The 22338-nt window shown below is 44.0% G+C and overlaps 1 protein-coding gene across 1 annotated transcript in view; it reads right to left on the reverse strand.

Moving 5' to 3' along the window:
- Nucleotides 1-1145: 1145 nt before the first annotated feature.
- The window catches only part of LOC128145202 (antigen WC1.1-like), a 28977-nt gene continuing 7784 nt past the window's right edge, over nucleotides 1146-22338 (reverse strand). The window contains exons 4-16 of the mRNA XM_052794971.1: nucleotides 21483-21797; nucleotides 20451-20762; nucleotides 19835-20152; nucleotides 18779-19093; nucleotides 12252-12566; nucleotides 11436-11498; nucleotides 11035-11349; nucleotides 10804-10839; nucleotides 10361-10498; nucleotides 9963-10058; nucleotides 9286-9369; nucleotides 7240-7392; nucleotides 1146-4195 (exon numbers count right to left, since the gene is read on the reverse strand). Coding sequence (XP_052650931.1) covers nucleotides 4089-4195; nucleotides 7240-7392; nucleotides 9286-9369; nucleotides 9963-10058; nucleotides 10361-10498; nucleotides 10804-10839; nucleotides 11035-11349; nucleotides 11436-11498; nucleotides 12252-12566; nucleotides 18779-19093; nucleotides 19835-20152; nucleotides 20451-20762; nucleotides 21483-21797 — 2567 coding nt within the window. The 3' untranslated portion in view covers nucleotides 1146-4088. The remainder of the gene's footprint in view (nucleotides 4196-7239; nucleotides 7393-9285; nucleotides 9370-9962; nucleotides 10059-10360; nucleotides 10499-10803; nucleotides 10840-11034; nucleotides 11350-11435; nucleotides 11499-12251; nucleotides 12567-18778; nucleotides 19094-19834; nucleotides 20153-20450; nucleotides 20763-21482; nucleotides 21798-22338) is intronic.

The raw sequence follows: 22338 nt of genomic DNA on the forward strand, positions 1-22338 counted from the left end.
TATTCCAATATCCCACTGCAGCATATAGCACACGGCAGCAAAACACTTACCTTGTGACTTACCATCTCCTTTTTGATGTACTCGGTAAGTTCGTTTCACTATTTTAAGCATGGCTTGTGTACATGGGCAACAGCACAAAGTCGGCTCTTCCAAAAGCATGTAGCCCGTGCGAATTCCATCACCTCTTTCCTCGGGTGACTCCTCGTGTGCAGAGGTAATCGCAGTTTGGCCTTAGAGAAGTGAATTTCATCTTTCATGCTGCCTGATCAGGAAGTGCAGTATGCTTCTTCCACCATTCAGTATTTGCTCTTTGAAGTAACCGAGGTACATCTACAGACTCAGCTCCTTGGTCTTTGCTTCCTCCCTTACATCAGTGAACCATATTGAGTACGCTGGGCTAAATTCAGCTCTTGGACAGGCATCTCCCACTGGGTTTTACAGGTTTCCAAGCACTCAGGAGCTCTGAAAATGGGCCTGTTCCTCTTCAGAAGTTAAAATATGAATGTGTCTAACTTCAGACAACAGATTTTAAATGTTGAGATTATAACAGTTTCGAGCATAGAACTATGGTTGCTTACAAACTTCTATGTGTTAGAAAAATAGATGTTCATTATAGTAGAACTGTTTGTCTTTAACGTTTTCACCTATGAAACTATATTGATTGATCATTATATATCTAGCCTTGGAAAGGAAATGTGCTGTTTCACATGTAGTTTTGAAATGACATTGTAAGGATGGGCCAACATTATTAACAGCTGTAATCAATACATACTTTCTAAATGATTTTGAGTCCTTCTAGGAGTTTTATCCACTTGACTTTTTCTATTCAATTCATTCACTGATACTATAAACAATCAAGAGGTTCAGTTTTCCCTTGGAGAAGCCAAACTGGCTCAGAATTACTCTTTATATTACATATTATATGTATTCATATAAAGAGAGAGAAAGATAGTAGGGAAAATTAAAGGAATTTTGAAATCACATAGGATTTTATATGTAGTAATCTGAAGTACAAATATCCTTTTAATTTACAGTTGTTGCAGGAATCTGGCCCTTAATAAGCTTGACAACACAGTTCTGACATTCAGCCTTTATAATCTGGAGAGTCTGGATGGGCATTGGAGCCAGACACTGCGGCGGGGGGGGGGGGGGGGGGAGCAAGCGGCTGCATGGTGCTTAGTTGCTGGCTGGAGTTAAACCACGACACTGTGGGATGGGGGAGAGAATCGGAAGGAAGAAGGTAAAACTTGTGGGCTGAGATAAGAACAGTTTAATAGGACAGAAAGGAAGAAAATAATAATGATAATAATAATAATAAAAGGACTGGAAGATACAAAACAAGTGATGCACAATGCAATTGCTCACCACTCGCCCGATCGATGCCCAGTCAGTTCCTGAGCAGTGATCCCCCCCAGGCCAACTCCCCCCAGTTTATATACTGGGCATGACGTCGCATGGTATGGAATACCCCTTTGGCCAGTTTGGGTCAGCTGCCCTGGCTGTGTCCCCTCCCAACTTCTTGTGCCCCCCCCAGCCTTCTTGCTGGCTGGGCATGAGAAGCTGAAAAATCCTTGACTTAGTATAAACACTGCTTAGCAACAACTGAAAACATCAGTGTGTTATCACATTCTTCTCATATTAAATCCAAAACATAACACTATACCAGCTACTAGAAAGAAAATTAACTCTATCCCAGCCAAAACCAGGACACACAGTTAAGCCACTTTACATCTCTTATTATTCTTGTGTTCTGTTAATATGCTTTCAAACCAATTACTTCAGTTATCCTAAAAATTTCATTGGACAGGTCCCATTCAGGTGCATCCATAATGCTATAGGCTTTTGGTTACAAATTTGAACACTGTGGGCATATTTCCAAGATCAGTCCACTTGCCACAATGAGGATTATATGCCCTTATATATGGTCACCTGGGGAGTACTCAGCTGAACTGGATCATCCCAATGACATCAGTTGTTGCCATCTCTGATGCCCAGGGGATTCCTCCTTCCCGGTCGCTGGAGCCCAGCCCAGTGCACCCAGGGAGGGGATGTCCTGTTCTGTATCGGTAATTCTGACAGGGATAAGTAGTCTGCTACACCTGTTTCTGGCACAGAATTGGTTGCCCCCGTCAGTTTCTGCTGCCTTTTCCTATTCCTGGCAAACACTCTCTATTTCCACTCTAGTTTTTCTATTAGTGAGCCAGGAAAAGCAGATGGCGTGATGCAGTTAAATTACATGGATGTATGTGTTTCTCTCCTTCTGTGTATCACAGCATGCCTGTAGCATGCCTGTTAGGTCTTGCTGCTGCTGCAGGAGAAGCAATCAGTAAGAATTCCTTTCTCAAAGACTTGGCTGCTGCGATGGCTTTATGTCCCCCTGTGATCCTAGGTTTAACCAGGGAAGAAGTAAACCACTCTTGCCTGGAGCTAAATGTTAAGGTGGTTCCTTTTCCTTAGGATTTCTTTTAACAAAGTGTCTTGTCTTTGCCAGACTTGTCTTTCCTTTTGAATTTCTTCCTCACTACTTCCCGTCTGGCTTGGAAAGGATAAAGTTACACAGATAGAAACATCCTACGCATCACAGAATCATAGCAGTACAGAGTACTCCTGTGCTCTCACGATATTGCACAGGAAGCTTCATTCAGTGTGGAGAGGGAGACAGCCAGGGAAGCATAGATTTGCCAGGATACTCACTGAATACAAAGAAGTATTCAGTTCATCTCAGTGCAGTCTCTTCTGCCTCAGTCCTTGGCACAGGGTTGTAAGGTGTCCTGATGCTGGGCTAATGAGGATAGTGAGATTGTTTGGGCAAGGATTTGCTTTTCTGTGTGTCTTCTCAGCTGTCTGGGACAAACTCACATTTCTTGATGTATCGTGATGGCTAGAACAACTGTTGTTTTTACGTACAAATAAGTCTCATCTAGTTTATGGTGACTCTCACAGGTATTTCTTCTAGACACATCATTACGCTGGCATGCTCTAGGCAAATTCTCAACAGCCTGCGTTTCCACTACATTTAACCTCTGATCCCAAAAATCATACCCATGTTGAAGTTTCAGACCTTTTTCTTTTGAGATACTTAGTTGATCTGAATAAGGTTTATAAAAAATTTCCTTCACATTCTTGAATAAATTAGCAGCTTTCTTGGGTGGAGAGGGAGTGCCTACTGGAAGGGTAGGGCTCAGGTTTTGAGGGATAAGTGGAGTCCGAGAGAGATGACAGAATGCAAGGGAGGCTTTTTGTTTCAAGACCTGAAAGAAATTTCATTACGAGCCAAGACAACAATACTTCAACTTCTATTCCATCAACATGTGGACTTTTTCAATCTGCCTTGATACGACTGAAAGAAATGACATGACAGACATGTATAGGTATGACCATCACTTGCCATTTATGGAAAGAAATTAAACTTTCTCTTACTATGTAATTGGTATGACTTTGGGAGACAATAAGTCACCATGCTATGGAGGGAGGAAAGAGAAGAGAAGCTTTTCCCTCCAATCGAATGTGTGATTCTCTTGTACATAATTCAAACGGCAGAGCTGCATCTAAAGTGAGGACAAGAATAACTTCTTGCTGAGTTTCTCATCTCACAAAGCACTATCTAGAAAATTAATTCTAGTCCTCACATTCTGTGTGACAAGCAAGAATATCCAAAAGATGAAACAGAACTTTGATGATTTTCTTGCAGTTCAGTCTCCATTCCTAACAATCTCCAGAAAGCTGTCCTGTGCATCTGCGAAGAGAAGCATAAATTTGAGAGGAGATCTTTAAACAGTTTCTAATAAGAAAATGTCATGATATATTATCTCAGTAGAAAAAAAAAATACAATGAAAATATTTAGAAATAAAACACAAAAAGTGTCCAGGCAGTCTTGGCAACAAGAAATTATATGGGAAATTAGAAAGATTTTCTTAACAGTCATGCTTGTATATCTTCTAAGTATGTAATCACTTCTCTGCAAATAAGCCAAACTTAGGTAAACTAATCCTAAATGCAGGTTGTTCTGGTTCTACTAGTACCCGATTAGCATTTTATGAACAGAGTTGTATTTCCAAAAGTGGTCAGTACAGCTCAGCAGCCTCTATCATTGTCCTAGCTCTTCAATGTCATCATAGCCCGTATCTTCAAGAGCAGGGGATGAATGCCTTGCAGCCTCGGAGGTCCTGCTTCCTGACACATTAGGACTCCAGTCTGAAAACACGAAGGGAAGAACACTGAGAGAAATGCATATCCTGTACGTATTACCTTTACATGGCTGTGCAGCTGGCAGCATGGGCTGTCAGCTGCCACCTCCAGAAATTAGAACCTTAGATATGCGTGGCTGTGAAAGACCGAAAAATGCTTGTCTCATCCTGCCTCCTGCTACATGTACACATATCCAAGGATCAAGCTTGCTGTTCCCAGAAAACAGGTTACTGATCTAACTTTAAACACTTCTAATAAAGGCAATTCTTCAAAATCCCTAAATAACCCAACTCCGTTTTTATTGCCTTGAGTGTTACCTGACACGTTGTAAATTTAATAGATCTGTCCTTGTCCATCCCACAAATGTGCCCTGAACTGGCTCCTCCCAGGGCTACCACAGGAGAGTGCTCAGCCCCTTGTCTGTGTTTGAAACCCATTAAGAGGATGTAACCGACCTTACTGCCTGAGGGGTGGTGTTGCCCACAAAGGTATGAGACTTATTATGAGATACAGGGGAAGAGCATCTTGGGATTAGAGACAATTTACTATGGGCTGCTTAGAGGAGGAAACAAAAGCACAGAGAAGGAGGGACCAATGTAGTTTGGGGAGGAAGAAACGGGAGAAAATACAGTGCTAAGGGGATAAAAGGGGCTATGCGTGCGTGTGTGCGTGCGTGCCTGTCTGTCTGCATCTGGGTACTGGAAAGACTGAGTGTCTAAGGCCAGTTACTGGTGGAAATATAGTGTTCGTGTGCATGTGTGTGTGGGAGGGGTGGGTGTGTGTAGATCTGTTAGTACATGTGGGTGCCAGCAACTTGAGAGACTTAGGCTCCAGGGGCAGCTAGTGGATAGACTAAGTGTCTAAGGCCAACTGCTGGAGGGATCCATACTGTGTGTGTACATACATATTTTCCACCAATAGGCTTTCATCCTGGTCTGCCAGGGAGGGGAGCAGGGTAAGGCCATGGGTGCTGCTTGTGTTTGAGCGCTGTGTTTTCTGTCTGCATTGGCTCTACAAGCCAGCCTTGTGCACCTGCATATATGTATTATATGTGCGTGCATGTGTGTGCATGCCTACGCGTGCTCAGCCTCACTACTGGCTGGACCTAGGGTCATGGAAACTCCATCAGACTACCAGATTTAGCAACCCCTAGTATCTCCTAATCTTTAGAAGACAAACAACAGATGAGAGAGATGAATATACCTTAACTATACACGGTTTTTGCAAACAGCAAAGTTTGTCAATACAGCAGAGCAGCTTTGTATGAAGTCAGCAGCAAGTGAGGTTCACAAAGACACTGAGAATTCATTTACATAAGGTAGAAATGTATACCATTTCTTACATAATGTTAAAATGAATATAATCATGGGCTGTTAAATAAAATCTCTTACGTTTCTCTAATCACTTTGAGTCCTAAAATGTTTTGATTATTTTTTCATGTTTTCAATCTGTCAAATGTATTTATCACTACCCCAAAAGGTGGAGTTCAGCCGCTGATCAGAAGGTGTTCCGCAGTTATATTAAGTGCACAGAGAAAGAAAAGTCTATCTATCTTAAATTTTTTTTTGTTAGTTCTTTTTGATTTAGATGGACCAAATTTAGTTCTAGGATAAAAACCTAGCTGAATCCATCCTCCAGGCACTATCCACTGTCTTTAAGAACTCACAGAGAACAGGCTCTGAAGGACTGGGAAAACATGAACAACATATGCTTATTTTTAAGATGAGATGTGTGGGAGAAAAAACAAGATCAGGAGTTACAGAAAGTTTGACTTCAGAAAGGCATGAGAACAAATAAACTACTTGTAAGGACACAGAAGAAAAAAAGCAGGTAGATAACAGGTAACGTGGATTTATCAAAAATAAATCACACCAGATAAATCTGATTTTTCTTTTTGATTATCTAAAAGTGCTTTTATAAGGGAGTAGAGCCAATTGTCACTCAACTCACATGATATTTTTACAAGTAAACTATAGAAATATGGTCTAACTCAAACCTCTGTAGACTGGGTACAAATTCAGTCAAAAATGATATTCTTTATGTAGCTCACTGTACCAGGTAAGATTCTTTGACAGCCCTCAATACAATCAAGTATTTTTTTTAAGTCCTAAGATGAAAGACACATGTTCTTATTACGTTTTCCAGATGGTACCATACTATACTATAATTCAAATGATCCTGGCAAAGTTTTGATGAACATAGAATGAAATCTAATGACACTTGAAGGACTACAGATGAAGGGAGAAACAATCAACTGCATAATTAGAAAGACTGGTGTCTAATGGTATGTGGTATTTTACAGAGCAGGATTTGAAGTTGCATCAGGCCAGACATTGAACACTGTCAGGAGTGTCATGCTGTTGCAAAAAAAGGAAACATCACAATAGCATGCATAAACAGAAGGATATCCTCTAACACCTACAAAGTGCTCCTTCTGCTCTACCTGACACTAGTAAGGTCTTAATACCATGCTGTACAGAAATACTGTAAAATTTGGGGTTTGAAACAATTTTTGAAAGATACTGACCTACTGACATAGCCTGAGTGGAGACATACAGAATGAGCAGAGATCTAGTCAACAAGACCTAAGTAGAAGATTGACTAATTTAGGTTGCAGCAGTCTAGAGAAACAAAATACAGAACAGAACCGCGGGGATATATGTTAACAATCTTCAAGTACTTAAAAGGCTGTTACAAAACGAATGCAACTCCTGTATCCCCACAGTCATTGTAATAAGTAACAATTTTAATTTGCAGCAGTGAAGACTTAGGTTAGGCCACAGGCAAGAATTTTATAGCTGTAAGCAAAACATAGCATGGGAACAAGATTGCTTGCAGAGGCTGTGGAAACACTGCTACTGAATGGCTGTAAGGACAGAATAACAAACATCTAACCTACACTCCCTGTGTAGGTAGGTAGTGTTCCTTCCCGACAGTGGTTAGATAAAACCGAGGTGATCCCTTGAGGTACCCTCCACCTTAATTTTCCCTGAGTTCAGTACAGTAACTATAGATTATGAAAACTAACAGCACTTCTCTTCCGGCCTCACCTGTCCGTGCATCCTTGTTTCTGTCATGTTCTTGAGGGATCCCAATGATTTCCTGTTCATTCTGCCCAGAAAGAGAAGCATCTTTAGGTCCAGGAGCTTCTGTCACATCATCATAACCATCTTCCAGGGCATTTCCAGGCAGTGGAGAGACCTCTGGAACAGTACAGATATTAACTGTAATGGGGAGAGATCTTCCACTAGAGAAAGCAGTAGCTGATGCTCCAGCTATAAGGGCCTGTAATACTGACATTATCATGATGATAATGAACAATAATAAACCAGGAATCCTCCTGAGGACTCTAAGGTATTCCAGGCAACAATGATATAGCTCCAATAATTGTTATACATTGCTGTAACAAGTAGGAAGCGAAAATCAATGTGGAGAGGGACAGGAGGGGGAAGAAGATCTGGAGAAGGAGGCAGTTAGTGACAGCGTTTATTTCAGAGTAAGATTCCCCATTGCATTTCATAATTGCACAATGACAAATTACTCCTCGTTTATCTCTGTGTAGAACCTGCTTCCTTGTCTTTTCATTACTTTAAACACCTTCTGTTAAATTTCTCTGAAATGGCCTAGCTAAGTAGCCACACTTGGCCGTTTGCCTATTGACATGTGGATACAAACTTAGGCCAAACCTTTGGAGAAAAATATCTGCAGTTCTGCTTCTCTTCTCCAGGCTAAACAACTCCAGCTCTCTCAGCCTTTCCTCATAGGAGAGGTGTTCCAGCCCTCTGTTTTCGTGGCCCTCCTCTGGACCCGCTCCAACAGGTCCATGTCTGTCTTGTACTGGGGACCCCAGAGCTGGGACGCAGTACTCCAGGTGGGGTCTCACCAGCACGGAGTAGAGGGGCAGAATCACCTCCCTTGACCTGCCGGCCACGCTGCTTTTTATGCAGCCCAGGTTACAACTGGCTTTCTGGGCTGCGAGTGCACATCGCCAGCTCATGTCCAATTTTCACCCACCGGTATCCCCAACTCCTTCTCCACAGGGCTGCTCTCAGTCCATTCATCCTCCAGTCCCTACAGATCCTGGTGATTGCCCTGAGCCAGGTGCAGGACCTTGCCCTTGGCCTTGTTGAACTTGGCAGCTCGCTCTGTGGTCTGTACTTAACTGGAATCCATCCCTCAGAGAATATTAGTTTTCACTGTTTTATGGTATATACATACACACGTGGACTTAAAAATAATATATATATAAAAAATTAAAAGTCTATCAAAGCACTCCTATTTCACTTTTTACCTAGTACTCAATATTCAATCTAAAGAAGAAAAAGAGATCTTATTTGGAATAATTATCTTCTTGACAAGCATTTCAAAGCAAGTAAGGAAAAGAAAAGCTTTTAGTTTAATTTTAAATAATAAAAAACCTTAATATAAGAAAAAACATAGAAAATAAAATTAAAGACATAGCACAGTAGAGAGTCTGGGATATGGGCAGCTGAGGTCCAGAACTGCTTATGCCTTTGGCGGTTGATCTCTGAGAGACCAGGCAATAGCTAAGAGAGCTTTTTGATCAGCTCTAGGAAAATGCAGTTCTTCTCCAAACACTTGCTCTCCCTCAGCTTTTTCAAATTTAAAAAAAACCCATATATGGCAAACTGCATTTTCTTCAGATCACTCGGATTAAAATTCTCTAATCAACTGCAATCATATGCCAATGTTTCTATTTGGAGCCTGTTCTTCCTCTGTCTTAATTCTCTCCATTTATCTCAGAAATGAAGCAACAGCTTACAAGCTGTTACAGTTGTGATTTCTGGGAGAAGCAGTTGTCAAATTGTTGGATTCATGTGACTGGATCCTGTGAAGAGTGCAATACTTTTATTTTCAACTTCTCATACAGAAGAGAAGACTAGCACTTGTATACGAGATTGTATGACATTCTTCTACCACAAGAGTTAAACAGACATTTTTGGTTCACATCAAAACATCACTAGTAGACATGAAGTGCAGCAAGAAAAAAGGTTTAATCACCAAAAATGCTCTGGAAGTTAAAAGTTACCCTGATTTTGGGTCTCTCTCTTTGTAGGATCCCTGTCTTCCATTACCTTGAGTTGCTCCAGGATCATTTTCTTCATCACTGTCCCCAGTGTAAAACTGTGCCTTTGGTTTTGAACTCTCTGAATAAGAATCTAGGTAAATGAGAAAGAGCGTGATATCAGATTAAACTCTCCTTAGCTGCTAAGACTGCATCATGAGGAAAAGAGTAGGCTACAGTAATACCATCTGAGTCCAACAGATTCTTGGGCAGTCAGTATTACTCCTGCAAGGTAAAGGGCTTACGGTGAACAGCCAAAAATCCCTCAGGGGCTCCATAACACCTCTCGTGGCTCGAGGGGGAGGCAAGCCACAAAGGGAGAAAAACAATCGACAGGAGGAAGCCTACAGAGACACACAGCTGCTGGGAGGGAGATACAAATTATCCCTTTATTTGTTCCTGCTTTAAATAATTGCAGCAAAAGCCTTTTTTTTTTTGCTTGTGGTTTTTTGGGGTTTTTTTGTTTGTTTGTTTGACCTGTACTGATCTATGCTCTATAGCTGCAGTGAGGACAGCACAAAATGAATTGTCCCTAGGAGAGGAACTGGCAGAGTCAAGTGGACAGGAAATCCCTCTCCTCAAATCTAGGAATTTTCCAATTCCCAGTAGACTTGGGAGCTGCAAAGTATCAGACTGGGATCTGGGCCACCAAGAGGAATTTCCTCTTGACAAGATCAAGACACAGACCTGAGAGGCCAGTCATGCCCTGCTTTTCTCTCATCACGTTATAGTCGATCTCTTCATAGACAGCCTCAGAGAAGGGGTCATAGGACAGTCTGGAGCCTGAAAGTAAAAGGCAACAATCACTCACACAGTCTCTGCTCATACGCAGGCTGGGGTCATGAAAAGTAGAAGTGACCTAAAGGGGTCTACATGGCCTGGTTGGTACCCAGAAAGTCACCGAGAGAGTGCTGACTGAGAATAAGCACTGCTGGGGTGTCTTATTGCCAGATGGTAAGTGAAAATCTCAGTGTGGCAGCAGATGCCATTCATCTCAGTCACCCATCCCCCCCAGCCTCCCCAGCCAACTAAACACTGACCAGCCATGTCAAAGAGGCATTTCCTACCAGTTCTGAGGGACCCACCTCTCTGCTGTGCCCTGGCACTTCGGCTCTGTCTGGCAAGAATGGCAAGGACCAGGCAGAGAAGGACCCCCAGGATAATGCAGAAGATGACAGGCGTTGAAATTCTCATACTCTCTGTGGCAGGGCGGCGGGGAAGATCTGAATGGAAATGAAGCAGCAACATGTAGAGAACCAGGGGACCCAAAGGGCTGCTACTCTGTAGCCTCCTGCTGTGCCCATGCTAGCAGGGTAAGGCAGGTCACCTGCTGCCCAGCTGTGGGTCATGCTTAAGCAGCTAGAATTCAGCAGCTGGGATAGTGCCACTCGGCTCTCCTTTACAAAAGGCTGCAGGAGATGCTTTCTGGTGAGCTGGAATGTACTGGTGATTTACCTGCTATGGAGTATCAGGGACATTAAATCCTCATTTGATGGGAGAGAGAAAGGGGGAAGAAGGAATGTTTTACCTGCTCTAGTAGGTGATGCTGTTGTTTCTGTCATACCTGCAAAAGGAAGGCGAGTCCAGGTTAAGAAAGAGGCAAGTGTGAAAAATAGGGAGAATATCTTCACATAATTTGTGAGGTTCCTGCAGTCAAAATTACGAAGGGGCTAGTCACTGGGATGTAGAGCTGACATAATGTTCCTCTATCCACCTCCTTCCCAGATCTGTGTAATGAACCAAAGGACCAGTCACTAACCAGAGCAATTCACAGCAGCATCTTCCTTATGATCACAGTTTTTGCCGAACAAGGGCTTGGCAGGACATTCCCAAAGAGACAGCTCTGTTCCTTTACAGTGCACCTTCTCCAACCAGATGGGACCAGTCCCTTCCCCAAAGGCAGCTTCAGTCAGAGCAGACACAGCAGATCCACAACCCAGCTGCCTGCATACAACATTAGCATCTGCCACGTCCCAGGAATCATCACAGACTGTTCCCCAAGAACCTTGGTGCCAAATCTCCACTCTGCCTGAGCATCTGTCCTCTCCTCCTATGACTCGTAACTTGTCCCTGTCTGCAAAACACAGAAATCTTCTGTATTGCTGAAACAGCAGGAAGGTCTTTAGGGACCAATAAAGAGAAACAAAGAGGTAGAGGTACCTGAACAACTCGTAGAGTTTGGACACTCAGCAAATGTGGCTGGAGACGTTGCCTGTTTTCTTCCTGCAGAATTTAAATACTGAGGTAAATAATTTTATTATTCTCTGAAAAGAGTGAGGGAGTATGAAATGCCTGAAAATCAATCATCAAGTTAATTTTTTCCTATAATATATCTATGGCCTATTTAGTACTTGGGGGATCACTGTTTGGCTATCGCTGTGAATTAAATAAACTTCCTGATGACTGTGCTTTCTTTCTTCTTGTGTGAGGCAGCTGCAATGCCTTTCAGGAGATCTGAATGTCATCTAGAATTCATTTATATTATAGTGGGAACCCACAGGTACGAAATACTGTCATAAGAGCAGGCATTAGAAATGGACCTTCAGAACTGAACTAATTCATACACTTGTCCATGGCTACGTGCATGCACAGTACATATGTGCTGATATGCCTCCATACATGTAGAAACATACATGCCTCTAGACTTCTTGAGAAGCCTGATCCTAACTCAGTTCTCACAGACTGACTGTGTAGCATAGATTTTTGCTTTAAAAATATGAAGTAGCAGCATCCTATCAGGGACTTCCTTGGGATTTCCACTGGGTAACTGCGCTTGGTGACACTCATGTAGTTTTAATTCACTCATTTACATCAAGGATATAGACAAAGAAAAATGTTTGTGCCGTTTGCATGAAACTAGAAATAATATATACCAGGTAACAAACGAACATGAGGTAATTACTACAATGTCCATATACGCATGCATAGGTTTATGTATATGTCTGGGCAGTCCTGTAGAGATGCATTTCTAATTACCAGTGCAAGAAATATGGGTCTCTTCTGCTCGGTTATCACACGACTGAGGATTCCAGGGGTCTGACTGACATTGCCAGAGGGAGCTATGTTGCTCAGTACACTCAACGTGGTCCAGCCACATGGGCCCAGAACCTCTGCCATATTTGAAGTCTCCTGCAATTTCCCCATTGTCTCCGCAGTTCAGGTGTTTGCATACAGTTATTGCAGTGAGTTGAGACATACGATTGGAGCAAATGCTCCCCCATGTCCCATTGTAGAAAACTTCTAGCCGCCCAGCACAGCCATTGCCATTCACCAGCCTCAGAGACAGGAACTCTAGAAGTGAAGACATAAAAGTGGAATTAGAGGGGCCTGATTCTGCTAGGAACTTGGCTGTGACGAGCGAAATCCAGAATCTGCTAACAATCCTGTTCATCACTCTGAATGAGAAAGTGCCAGAGGAAACCACCATAAAAGTGACAAACACTTAAAACCAAAAATCATACAGTGATCCTCTCTGGTTCAGCATCTACATCAACAAACAACAGTGATGGCCACCCCTCCCTGTTACAGGCATATTTCTTTGGTATGTTGAAGTGTAGGTATCATGTGCTCCTTTGATTTGTTGAAGTTTTGGTGTGCAATGACTTGCTTATGATAATTTCAGAGCCAGCTGGAATGGCTCTCCTGCAGAAGCACAGGGCACCCCTGCAGCCTCTGATGACTGCCAGTTGTAGCCAATACATTTCACCCCTCACCTCTGTGAAACACCTCTTTAAGAAGTGTTTGAACATACACCCATTATAAACTCTATTTTACCATCATCATAGTCATAAAATACATAGTTTATAAACTCTACCCTTAGTCCCAGACAATAGGTATTGACATTGTAACAATGTGCACATATAGTCAATAAAACACTATCTCTCATTCTGGGAACCACACTATAGGAGTTAACATCATACCAATCTCAACATATATTAATTACAAGGCTCAGACCTTGTCCCTGCAAAACACATGAACAAGAACATAGTTTATGAAGTGAAGTAAGATTACTCTCTTCTATTTACTTTATGTAAAGGCATACATTTAATTGTTCTTTTTCCAAAGACCAACCAGTAAGTAAACCCTACTCTTCAAACAATAGAGACCACTTTCTTAGGGATTTCAACTGTTGCAGGCTTCTCAATCCAAGCATCCTCAGGCCTGGCTGGTACTCTATCACCCAGATGAGCTCAGGTTTTCTTTTGGGCTGCATGGGTTTAAGTAAACCATTGCACAGCTCTACTTTTCCAGCTGCCTGGCGATGTACCCACTCTACTCATTCTTGAATGGTTGTATTTTTGTAATGACTTACATTGTCTGGTTCCTGCCTAAGTGTCATTCCATGGTGCCAACAGATATCTTTGTTTACTCCTTCTAGGGTTCTAGCCACCTTAGTGATGCTCTACCACTATGAGAACGTAGCATCTGCCAGCATTGCTGGGGAGGAAGGTGTTGGTCTATATAATCCACTTGCCAGGCATCTCCAAACATTCATTTCTCTCACTGTGCATACTGTTTCATCATTCATGCTCTATGTTGTGTTATTCCACAGACATCACACTGCCTAAATGCTTGCATTATGTCTTCCCAAGACAAGCCTAAGCAGCCTTCTCTGTCCTAGAACCCTCGCAGCGTTCTCAGCAGTTTCCTAGGCTCGCTATCTAAAAAATAGTTTTCCTTTATGCTCCCATCCCAAATCCCTACTGTCAGGTTGAGCCAACTGGTCAGCTTGGTTGCTGTGTTTCTCTTCCTGAGTTGCCTTTGAATTTGGGATATGTGCATTATTAGCGTGACATACTAAGCAGGTCTTTCTTCAAGCAGCTGTTGTATTACTTTCCATACTTCTTCAGCTCAAAATGGTTTTCCTCACTGCTGCCAGTTACCACAATTTCATTCTTCAAGCTATTTCCTTGCCACATTATTCACCATCCAGGAATCTGTACACATGGGTCTGTTAATGCTCCTGAGTATGTTCCAAAGCTATTTTCAAGGCCTTTCAAACTTCTTCAAGTCTCCTTCCAGATGGCAGCTTCTCCTGTAGAGGGGTTCCAAGGATTTCCACCTCCTGTTTCCTGCTGTGCTTTTCACAGGATCCATCAGTAAACAAACTGTTGTTTATTTTCAGTACTTAATTTATCATATGCTAGGGCTTTGACAGCCAAAGGCATTTGGTCTTCCTCATACTATTGATTGCTGGCCATTGACTTAGTAAATGCAACTAATCCTGGTCCAGAGCTTGAACCAGTATGTGCAGATTGGCAAAGGACCAGTAGCCATTTTTTGCCGTGTAGTTGCGGTTGTTCTTCCCTCAGTGGTTTTGAATCCTTGAACCTAAAATTCAGGACAGCTAGTCTAGGGCCTAACCACAGTGACTGCTCTGCACTCACTTCAGTGGCACTCAGACACCCTCTGCATATGCAGCTAGAACTTACTGCTCTACAGGGGAGTAGTTATTTTCTGCTCCTTTGTGGCTCTGACACCAGAGTGCCAGCAGTGTCTCTCATCTCCTGAGATGCTCAGCACCACAAACTCCATATGATGCTTTTCTTTCCTGCATGTGTGTATAACAAGTTTTTTACATTGCTACCTACCCATATTGGTCCTAATGCCATGGAATGGACTATCTCCTGCTGATCAGCTCCAAAGCTTGCTGGTGTTCCCCTTCCCACTCAAAATGAAGCTTATTTCAGGTCACTTGATATGTGGGTTTGGTCAATTGGCTGTCACCAGGGATGTGCATACGTCAAAATCCAGTAATGCCCAAGAAAGCCCAGGGTTTTTTTTATTGTGTGGAGGTCCATGGTGCTTATCCAAGCAATTTGGTCAGCTGTCACATACCAGCATCCATTTTGCATGCCTAAAACCTGTATATCTTGAGGGGCCCTTTTTACTTTGGAGTGCTTAATGGCAAATCCAGCACTGAGAAAGGTAATGATTACCTATAGCCCTTTACTTAGTACTTCTGGAGTTGTTCCTCCAACCAATACATCATCAAGGTAGAGGAAAGTTCTTTGGAATTCCGTTGCTTTAAATTTTGGTGGATGATGCCATGGCAGATAGCAAGGGCTGTGTTTCCACCCTTGGGACAGCTGGTTCCAGATGTACTGCACACCACGCCAGGTGAAGGCAAACAGAGGTCTTGCTTCTTTGACCAGTGGGGTTGAAAAAAAAAAGCCTTTGCAGTACCAGTTCTAGCATACCAGGTATATTCTTTAGCTTCTAGCTTGTACAAGAGCTGCAATGTGTCTGGAACTGTAACAGCTAACAGGGGTGTGACTTCATTCAGAGCTCTGAAGTCTCCTGTAAACCATCATTCTCCAGCAGACCTCCATACCGGTCAAACAGGACTGCTGTGAGGTGACCATGTGTTTAAGACCACCCCTTGTTCTTCCAGGGAAACAATTATTTTGGGGATTTTATCGGTGGCCCATTGGTCAGTTTGATACTGCTTTCCGCAAATTATTTGGATTGCCAAGGGACTGACACCTGGGTCTATTTAAGCAAATTCAGCAATGTTTGGGTGATTAGAGAGTCCTGGGGAGTCCCATAGCTGGTTCTCACCTATGCAAGCCACGCTGCCTATTCCAAAAAACCCAAAGCCTTTCTGTCCCATCCATCCACCTCTAGTGGTCAAGAAAGTCAGTGTCAAGGATGACAGGGGCAGTAGGGCCAGTGGCAGCAAGTAAGGTGTACCAAACCCATCTATTCAAGTTTGGTTCCCTTCCTTGAGAGCTGGGCACGTTTCTCCTCCAGTCACTCCAAGAACTATTTGTTTATCACTGCTACAGAGAGAGGACAATAAGGTGCACTGAGTTCCGCTATCGTTAGGTAGCAACTAGCGCACACCATTGTTGAGGCAAGGGTGCCTGGCTGCCTTATCTGGACAGTCTAATGACTTTGGTTAACTTCATCCACTGCCAGGCCAGGGGAGAACCCCCCTGACACAGTAAGTTCAAATCAGTTGTCAGAACAGTATGTGGTCCAGAAGCAGGGGTAGCAGAAGGGAATGGTTTAAATAAGCTCTCACCTCCCTCCTGTGCTCACAATGCTAGGTCTGTGAAGGGCTTTTCCTCCCAGTCTCTCATATTGTCTCCCTTTTCTTTCAGATACATCCTTAAGTCTCAGTGTGTAGGAGGGGGACGTGCAGAATTCTCATTCTCTCTTCATGTGTTTCCTGAGGTTGACCATACTGCTGGATCGTGGGTATTAACCTCATTCGCGCTGCTAAGCTTGCACTCCTTTTCTGGCATCCTCACTCCAGAATGGTATACGTAGGTCACTCCTTTATCAACAGGGCATCCCACCAGGTGGCACCGGAGGAGCATTAGTAACTGTGCCTGGCCATTGGAGATTTCAAGCCCTAACATTAGTTACCACAAGCTTTTCAGTGTCCCTCTCCCTTTGCCACACTCCAGCAGTCCAGGAAACTGCAGTTGATTATCCCCTTCTTCCCAGTTCTTTCAAAGGGGTATTTTGGTTGTAGGATCAGCACGATTAGGCACTACTCAACATATCTCTCCATAAACTGATACCAAAGCCTCCTACATTGTGCAGTACAGTCTTTACAAGTGGCTTACGCCCTGAACTCCCCAAAGTTCTGCTTTCTCAAGCTTTCAGCTGTATCTCTTCTGCTCTGGTGTCCCAGCAATGCCATAGCCACTGCAGAGGCCTCTCCCTGGAGCAGTGACTGTAAGTTTCTCCACATTTCTCCATTCATTTACACTCAAAGACCCATTGAGTGGTCACAGTCTGGGGAGCAGCGTACCCTTTTCTGTAGGGGTCCTTAATTACTGTAACTCAGGCTGCCTGAAAGGACTAATTTTTTAATCCATCATGAGCCCCTAGTTTTCCCTCCCAAGGTGTCAGGGTCCCCCTCCAGGTCAGTCAATCTAAGCCGTAGGTGCTCCCAAAAGCAGCCCTGAAGCTTGCAATTTGGCCATTTCAGTGCTACTAGTGGCTAACTTCTGGCCAGAATCCTCCCTTTTGTGCTGAGCACTAGTTAACACCACTTTACCAGACCATTACTCTGACAGAGACCATCAACCAGATTCCTCAGCTCTGCTAAGCTGTCCCACTGCCTCCTGAAGCCCTACTGTGAGGACATGGTATGCTCTGGTGTACCCCACAGCAAAGCAACACACCACTCTCTTGGGGTTTCACAGGCAACATAACCCCTTTGCATGTCCTGGGCTGATATTCTTGCACAAAAAATATCCAGGCTCCAGGCCACTGGAGTTCTTCCCAATCACCTTCCCCTCCAACAGGGTCTGTGACACTCTCCATTTCCCACCTGTTTACACATAGGTTGTACCCTTCCCTGCTCTGCCCTGCCACCCCCCCAACAATGGATGTGCCATTTACACGACACCACAACAAGACAAATTTCCAATATCAGAATCAAGGCTTCTCTGGAACTTTGAAATCACTACAATTATTCCAGTCCCAGGGCATGCCAGGTACTAGTGTTGCCAGAGCTTCTCCCACATTTACTGTCTGCTATCATGGGCAAAACTGTTTCCACTTGGGAAATTTAACTTAATTTTATTTTTTGCACTTAACATAATCTTAATTATTGCTTTGGGTAATGAGGAAATAAAAGAAAACATTAAAAATTGAACAAACATTTAGGGAAAAGCCTTTGATCCACTCTGTTAGTCCTAATTTCCTTTGTTTTCCCTCCCAGTTCCTTCAGTGTGGGTGGCAGTGCAGGTGGTTGTGTTTTTTTCTGCTGCTCCTTGCTTCTTATTCATTTTCCTCTACTCCAGGCTGCAGTCCCTTCAGGGGTTGTATTTACTCCATTGTGGGGTCTCCAAAGGCTGCAGTCCTTTCAGGGTTTGTACTTGGTCCAACGTGGCTGACCAGTCCCTTCAGGGCTTGTACCTGCTCCATTGTGGGTCCTCCACAGTCTGCAGTCCCTTCAGGAGTGTATCTGTTCCAGTGTGGCTTATCCGCAGGCCACAGCCCTCTCAGAGGGATACCTCCTCTGGCATGGAAACTGTCTCTCCAGCCATGTTCCCAGCAGTGTCTTTTTCTACCTCTTCATTTCTCCTCTCCTTGCAGCTGCCACTCTGTCTCAAATATGCATGAGCAGAGCTACCATATGCTCTTCTGATTAATTGATTCGTTGGTGCACAGTGTGTTATTTCCATTGGTCTCAGAGCCAGCTGTAACTGACTGTAATGGGCACATGGCAGTTGATGACCTCCTCCTGCACAAGGAATACCCACAGCCCCTTGCTGTGGAAATCTTTATGGAAACCCTCCAGTTTACCCCCCAAATATACCACCCCATCACACGCTTCTTTGTGTGTGTGTGTTAATGCAAAATAAGGACTTCTGCAGACCCTTTGCATCTTGGTGGGACCAAAGGGATATGCTGACCAACTATGCTTGTAGCCAGTGAGCAAGAGGCTGTCCAAGCAAGTCTCCCCTACTCTCTGCTTCCCCTTCACGTAACCCTCCCCTTTCAACCCACAGGCTCAGAAAAGGCTTTTCTGAACACACCTGAGCACAGGACTCCTGCATCCTCTTTGTGTTGGCAGTTGTGCTGGCCCCATGCCCTAGAGGGACATGCCCAGAGATCAGATTCAGCCCCAGTGCAGTTCACATCGTCCAGCCAGATATGTCCTGAGCCTTCGCCATAATGAGCAGAGACAAATTCCTTGATGGCATGTCCACATCCCAGCTGTTTGCAAACAACATTAGCATCTGATAGATCCCAGTTATCATCACAGACGGTGCCCCAGATGCCATCATGATAAAGCTCTACTCTCCCAGCACAGCGGTTTGTTCCATTCACCAGCCTGATCTGTCTGCTACCTGCAGGAAGAAAACCCAACTGTCAACATGCAATATAATGATAATGCACAGGGTCAGCATAATGGCTGTATGTTTAAAACACTTTTAAGGCACCATCTTCTTGTTATATTCCAGTTCTTCTGTTATGGTTTCTTGGGCAGAACTCCTGTGATGCTAAAACCGCATAAAGGGAAAGGCCTACTCCTGCATCAGGTAAATGTTTGAATAATTCCTGTGAGATGTTGCAAACAAGGAGGAGTGTCTAGTCATGCTAATTATACACAGAGATCACCTTATCTTAGAATGCTGGAGAAGCTGTTTTCTATCTAAACTCATTTAGTTAGACAGAGACAGATTCTGTTACAGATGGGTTACAAAATAAGACAAGAGTAGAAACAGTTCTCATTTACTTTAGAAAGGCTGCACATATCTATAAATATAGAAGTGTCACAAAATAAAACCTATTTAATTCCCAAGTGACAGTCAGAATGTGTGGCAGCCATGGCCAAACTAGTGTTGTATGGCTTCTGTATTCTATTATTTCTTTTTGATTCTGCGAGAGAAATTCTTGAAGAAATTCAGATGAAGAAAGCATCATGTAAATTCCACTTGCTTCCTCAACTATCATTTGTCCCTTAGAGTATACAAGCAGGTGGGTATCACAAGCTCAGACCCATGCCTATAGATCTGGTGAGACCACAGCACAAGGTGGGCTAGAGTCAACCCTAGGAAGCATTCTGTACCTTTCACATAGTAACTCACCTGAGCAAAACACACCAATGTCTTCAGCAACTCCTGTTGGCACTGTCTGAGAATAGGAGGTGTTACAGAGCATCAGCTGAGTCTCATGTCCAGCACACTGGACACTTCTTAAGCCAACAGGACCCATGCCTCGCTCAGACCTTGGAAGGTAATAGGCTTTCTCGGCAGTTCCACACTGGAGCTGTCTGCACACCACATGAGCATCCTTAATGTTCCAGTCATCATCCAGGACTCTCCTCCACATGCCATGGAGTGAGATCTCAACTCGCCCATCACAGCGGCTCTCACCACCTGAGAGTCTGAGTGGTTCAGCAAGACCTGGGCTCAAGAGGAAATGTATTGAATAACATCTACTGCAGTAGAAATAACATGTGGAAGAGAGATGGAAGACAAATTTCTATGTTGGTAAAAAAATAATTCTCACCACCAGTTAAAGAGGCAGCCTCTCCTAAGGCTTTGTTTGCTTTCATGCACACAGGGGTCTGCAATGGGAAGCGAGAAAGGCTTCCCCAGCTCAAACATAGGCTGACATACCAGACTTGCTTGGCAGTGTGAGATCACCAACGCTGCTTTGGTCTGAAGTTGCGCTACCCATAAAAGGCCACTCCTGACTTACCTGAGCAAATAACAGTGGCTGCTTCTCTGGCTGAACAGGCTGGATTGCCCAAAGTCACTTGAGCACAATCCCATAGGCAGGACTCTGTCCCTTCACAGTGAAAAGCATCTCTCCATATGGGCCCATCCCCATCCACGAAATGGTCTCCTGTCTGGATTGACTTTGCATAGCCACAGTTCAGCTGATGACAGAGAACGCTGGCAGCTTGCAAATTCCAGTGAGAGCGGCAGAGTCTTCCCCACATGTCTCTATGGCGGACCTCCACTCTGCCAGAGCATGTGGTGCCGTTCACCAACCTGACACCTGGGCACCCTGAATATAAGAGAAAGTGAGTACCGAGATATCATGTTCGTAACTGCTCATGGGCATGACCTGAAAGTGACTGGGAAATGGGAATGAGTTTTCCTTAGCATTCAGTAGTAAAAATTACTCCACTGGGCCACGGGAACTTCCATACTCATAACTAGACTTCAGCCCACCCTATTTTACTAAGAAGAATGACTAGAAGTCAGGATCTGGTCCCCTTTGCCATTTTTAAACCCAGGGCACTAGGTTTCAGGGCTCTGGGTGAACCAATAGACCTTAATTGTTCTGACCAGCCACCTCACCTAGGGCCTCCAGCTATGTACCCTTGGGCTACTGGTCCAAGGCCTCACTTAAACCTGGACCAGGCCTTCAGTCCTTGCCTCAACCATGTGGCTGGTGTAAGTGTCTCCAGTCTTGTCTCCTGCTACTCCTGACTGTACTCTCCAGTTGGACCCTACTTTGCCTTGTCTAGGACTGTCCATAGACCTTGTTATCAGTACCTTCCTCTGTTCTCTCTGCAGATGCTTTGGATTGTGCCTTGGTGGGTAAGGACACACTGCCTGTGTTGTCCTCAGTCGCTGCCCCCAGCTCATCCTACCTTGTGGAGCAGCCCTGTTCTTGCTGTTCCCTGACACTAGGAGCATTTCACAGAGAGCAGCCTTGTGATACAGATGAAGTCCTCAAAGGAGTTTTTCAGTTCTCCTCTTAGACCTTTCCGCTGCTCACCTGAACATACCACACGAGCATCTTTTCCAGCAGGGCATTCATCATGACCTAGCACACTCACAAGGCAGTCCCTCAGGTGTGAGCCATTCTTCTTGCAGCTGAATGTGCCATTCCAGACAGATCCATTTCCTTTCCCGAAGGACTGTCCATCTGGTATCATTAGGGCAATTCCACAGTCCAGCTGCTGGCAGAGGGCGTCAGCAGCTGGGAAATCCCACAGGTAGTCACACAGGGTTCCCCACGTGCCTCCATGAACAAGCTCTACTCTCCCTGAACATCTGGTGCTGCCATTTGCCAGCCTGTACCCACCATAGCCTGCAGGAAAAATAAAGGAACTTAGCAGTTACATTTTTTTTGTGTCATTGCACTGAAAATTGTGAGAGAGATCTAGCTGCAAGGAACTAACACTTGCTGTGTCTCAGGTTACTGGGAAACATGTTAGACCAGGATGCTCATAAGCCAGCTCTGAAAAAAAAAGGTCTTTATTGTCCATGTTGTAGCCTGCACTACATCACTAACAGTCTTTTGACTCTTTAAGTTCAGTCTCTCCTCCCCCATAATAGTTGTTGCTGCTACCTTGCAACATCTTTTCTTGCAGAGGCAGCTCCAGCATTGCCTTGCATTTGGAGCACGTGAGAAACTCAGAGTAGGAGCTACCAGTAGCACTCTCTCTCCCAGTAGTTAGTCATCTCACATTACCCAGTAAGCAGCAACTGCGGCGTGCAATTCTCAACTTTCACCCATACCACAGCATAAGGCTCTGAACACAACAGGCCATGCCCATCAGCATATTCACAATAATTTACGTGCGGCATGGGTAGGACTATGGTGTCCTACTGCCAGCCCCATGCAGTCC

Source organism: Harpia harpyja, chromosome 8 (assembly GCF_026419915.1).
Source record: "Harpia harpyja isolate bHarHar1 chromosome 8, bHarHar1 primary haplotype, whole genome shotgun sequence".
Classification (NCBI taxonomy): domain Eukaryota; kingdom Metazoa; phylum Chordata; class Aves; order Accipitriformes; family Accipitridae; genus Harpia; species Harpia harpyja.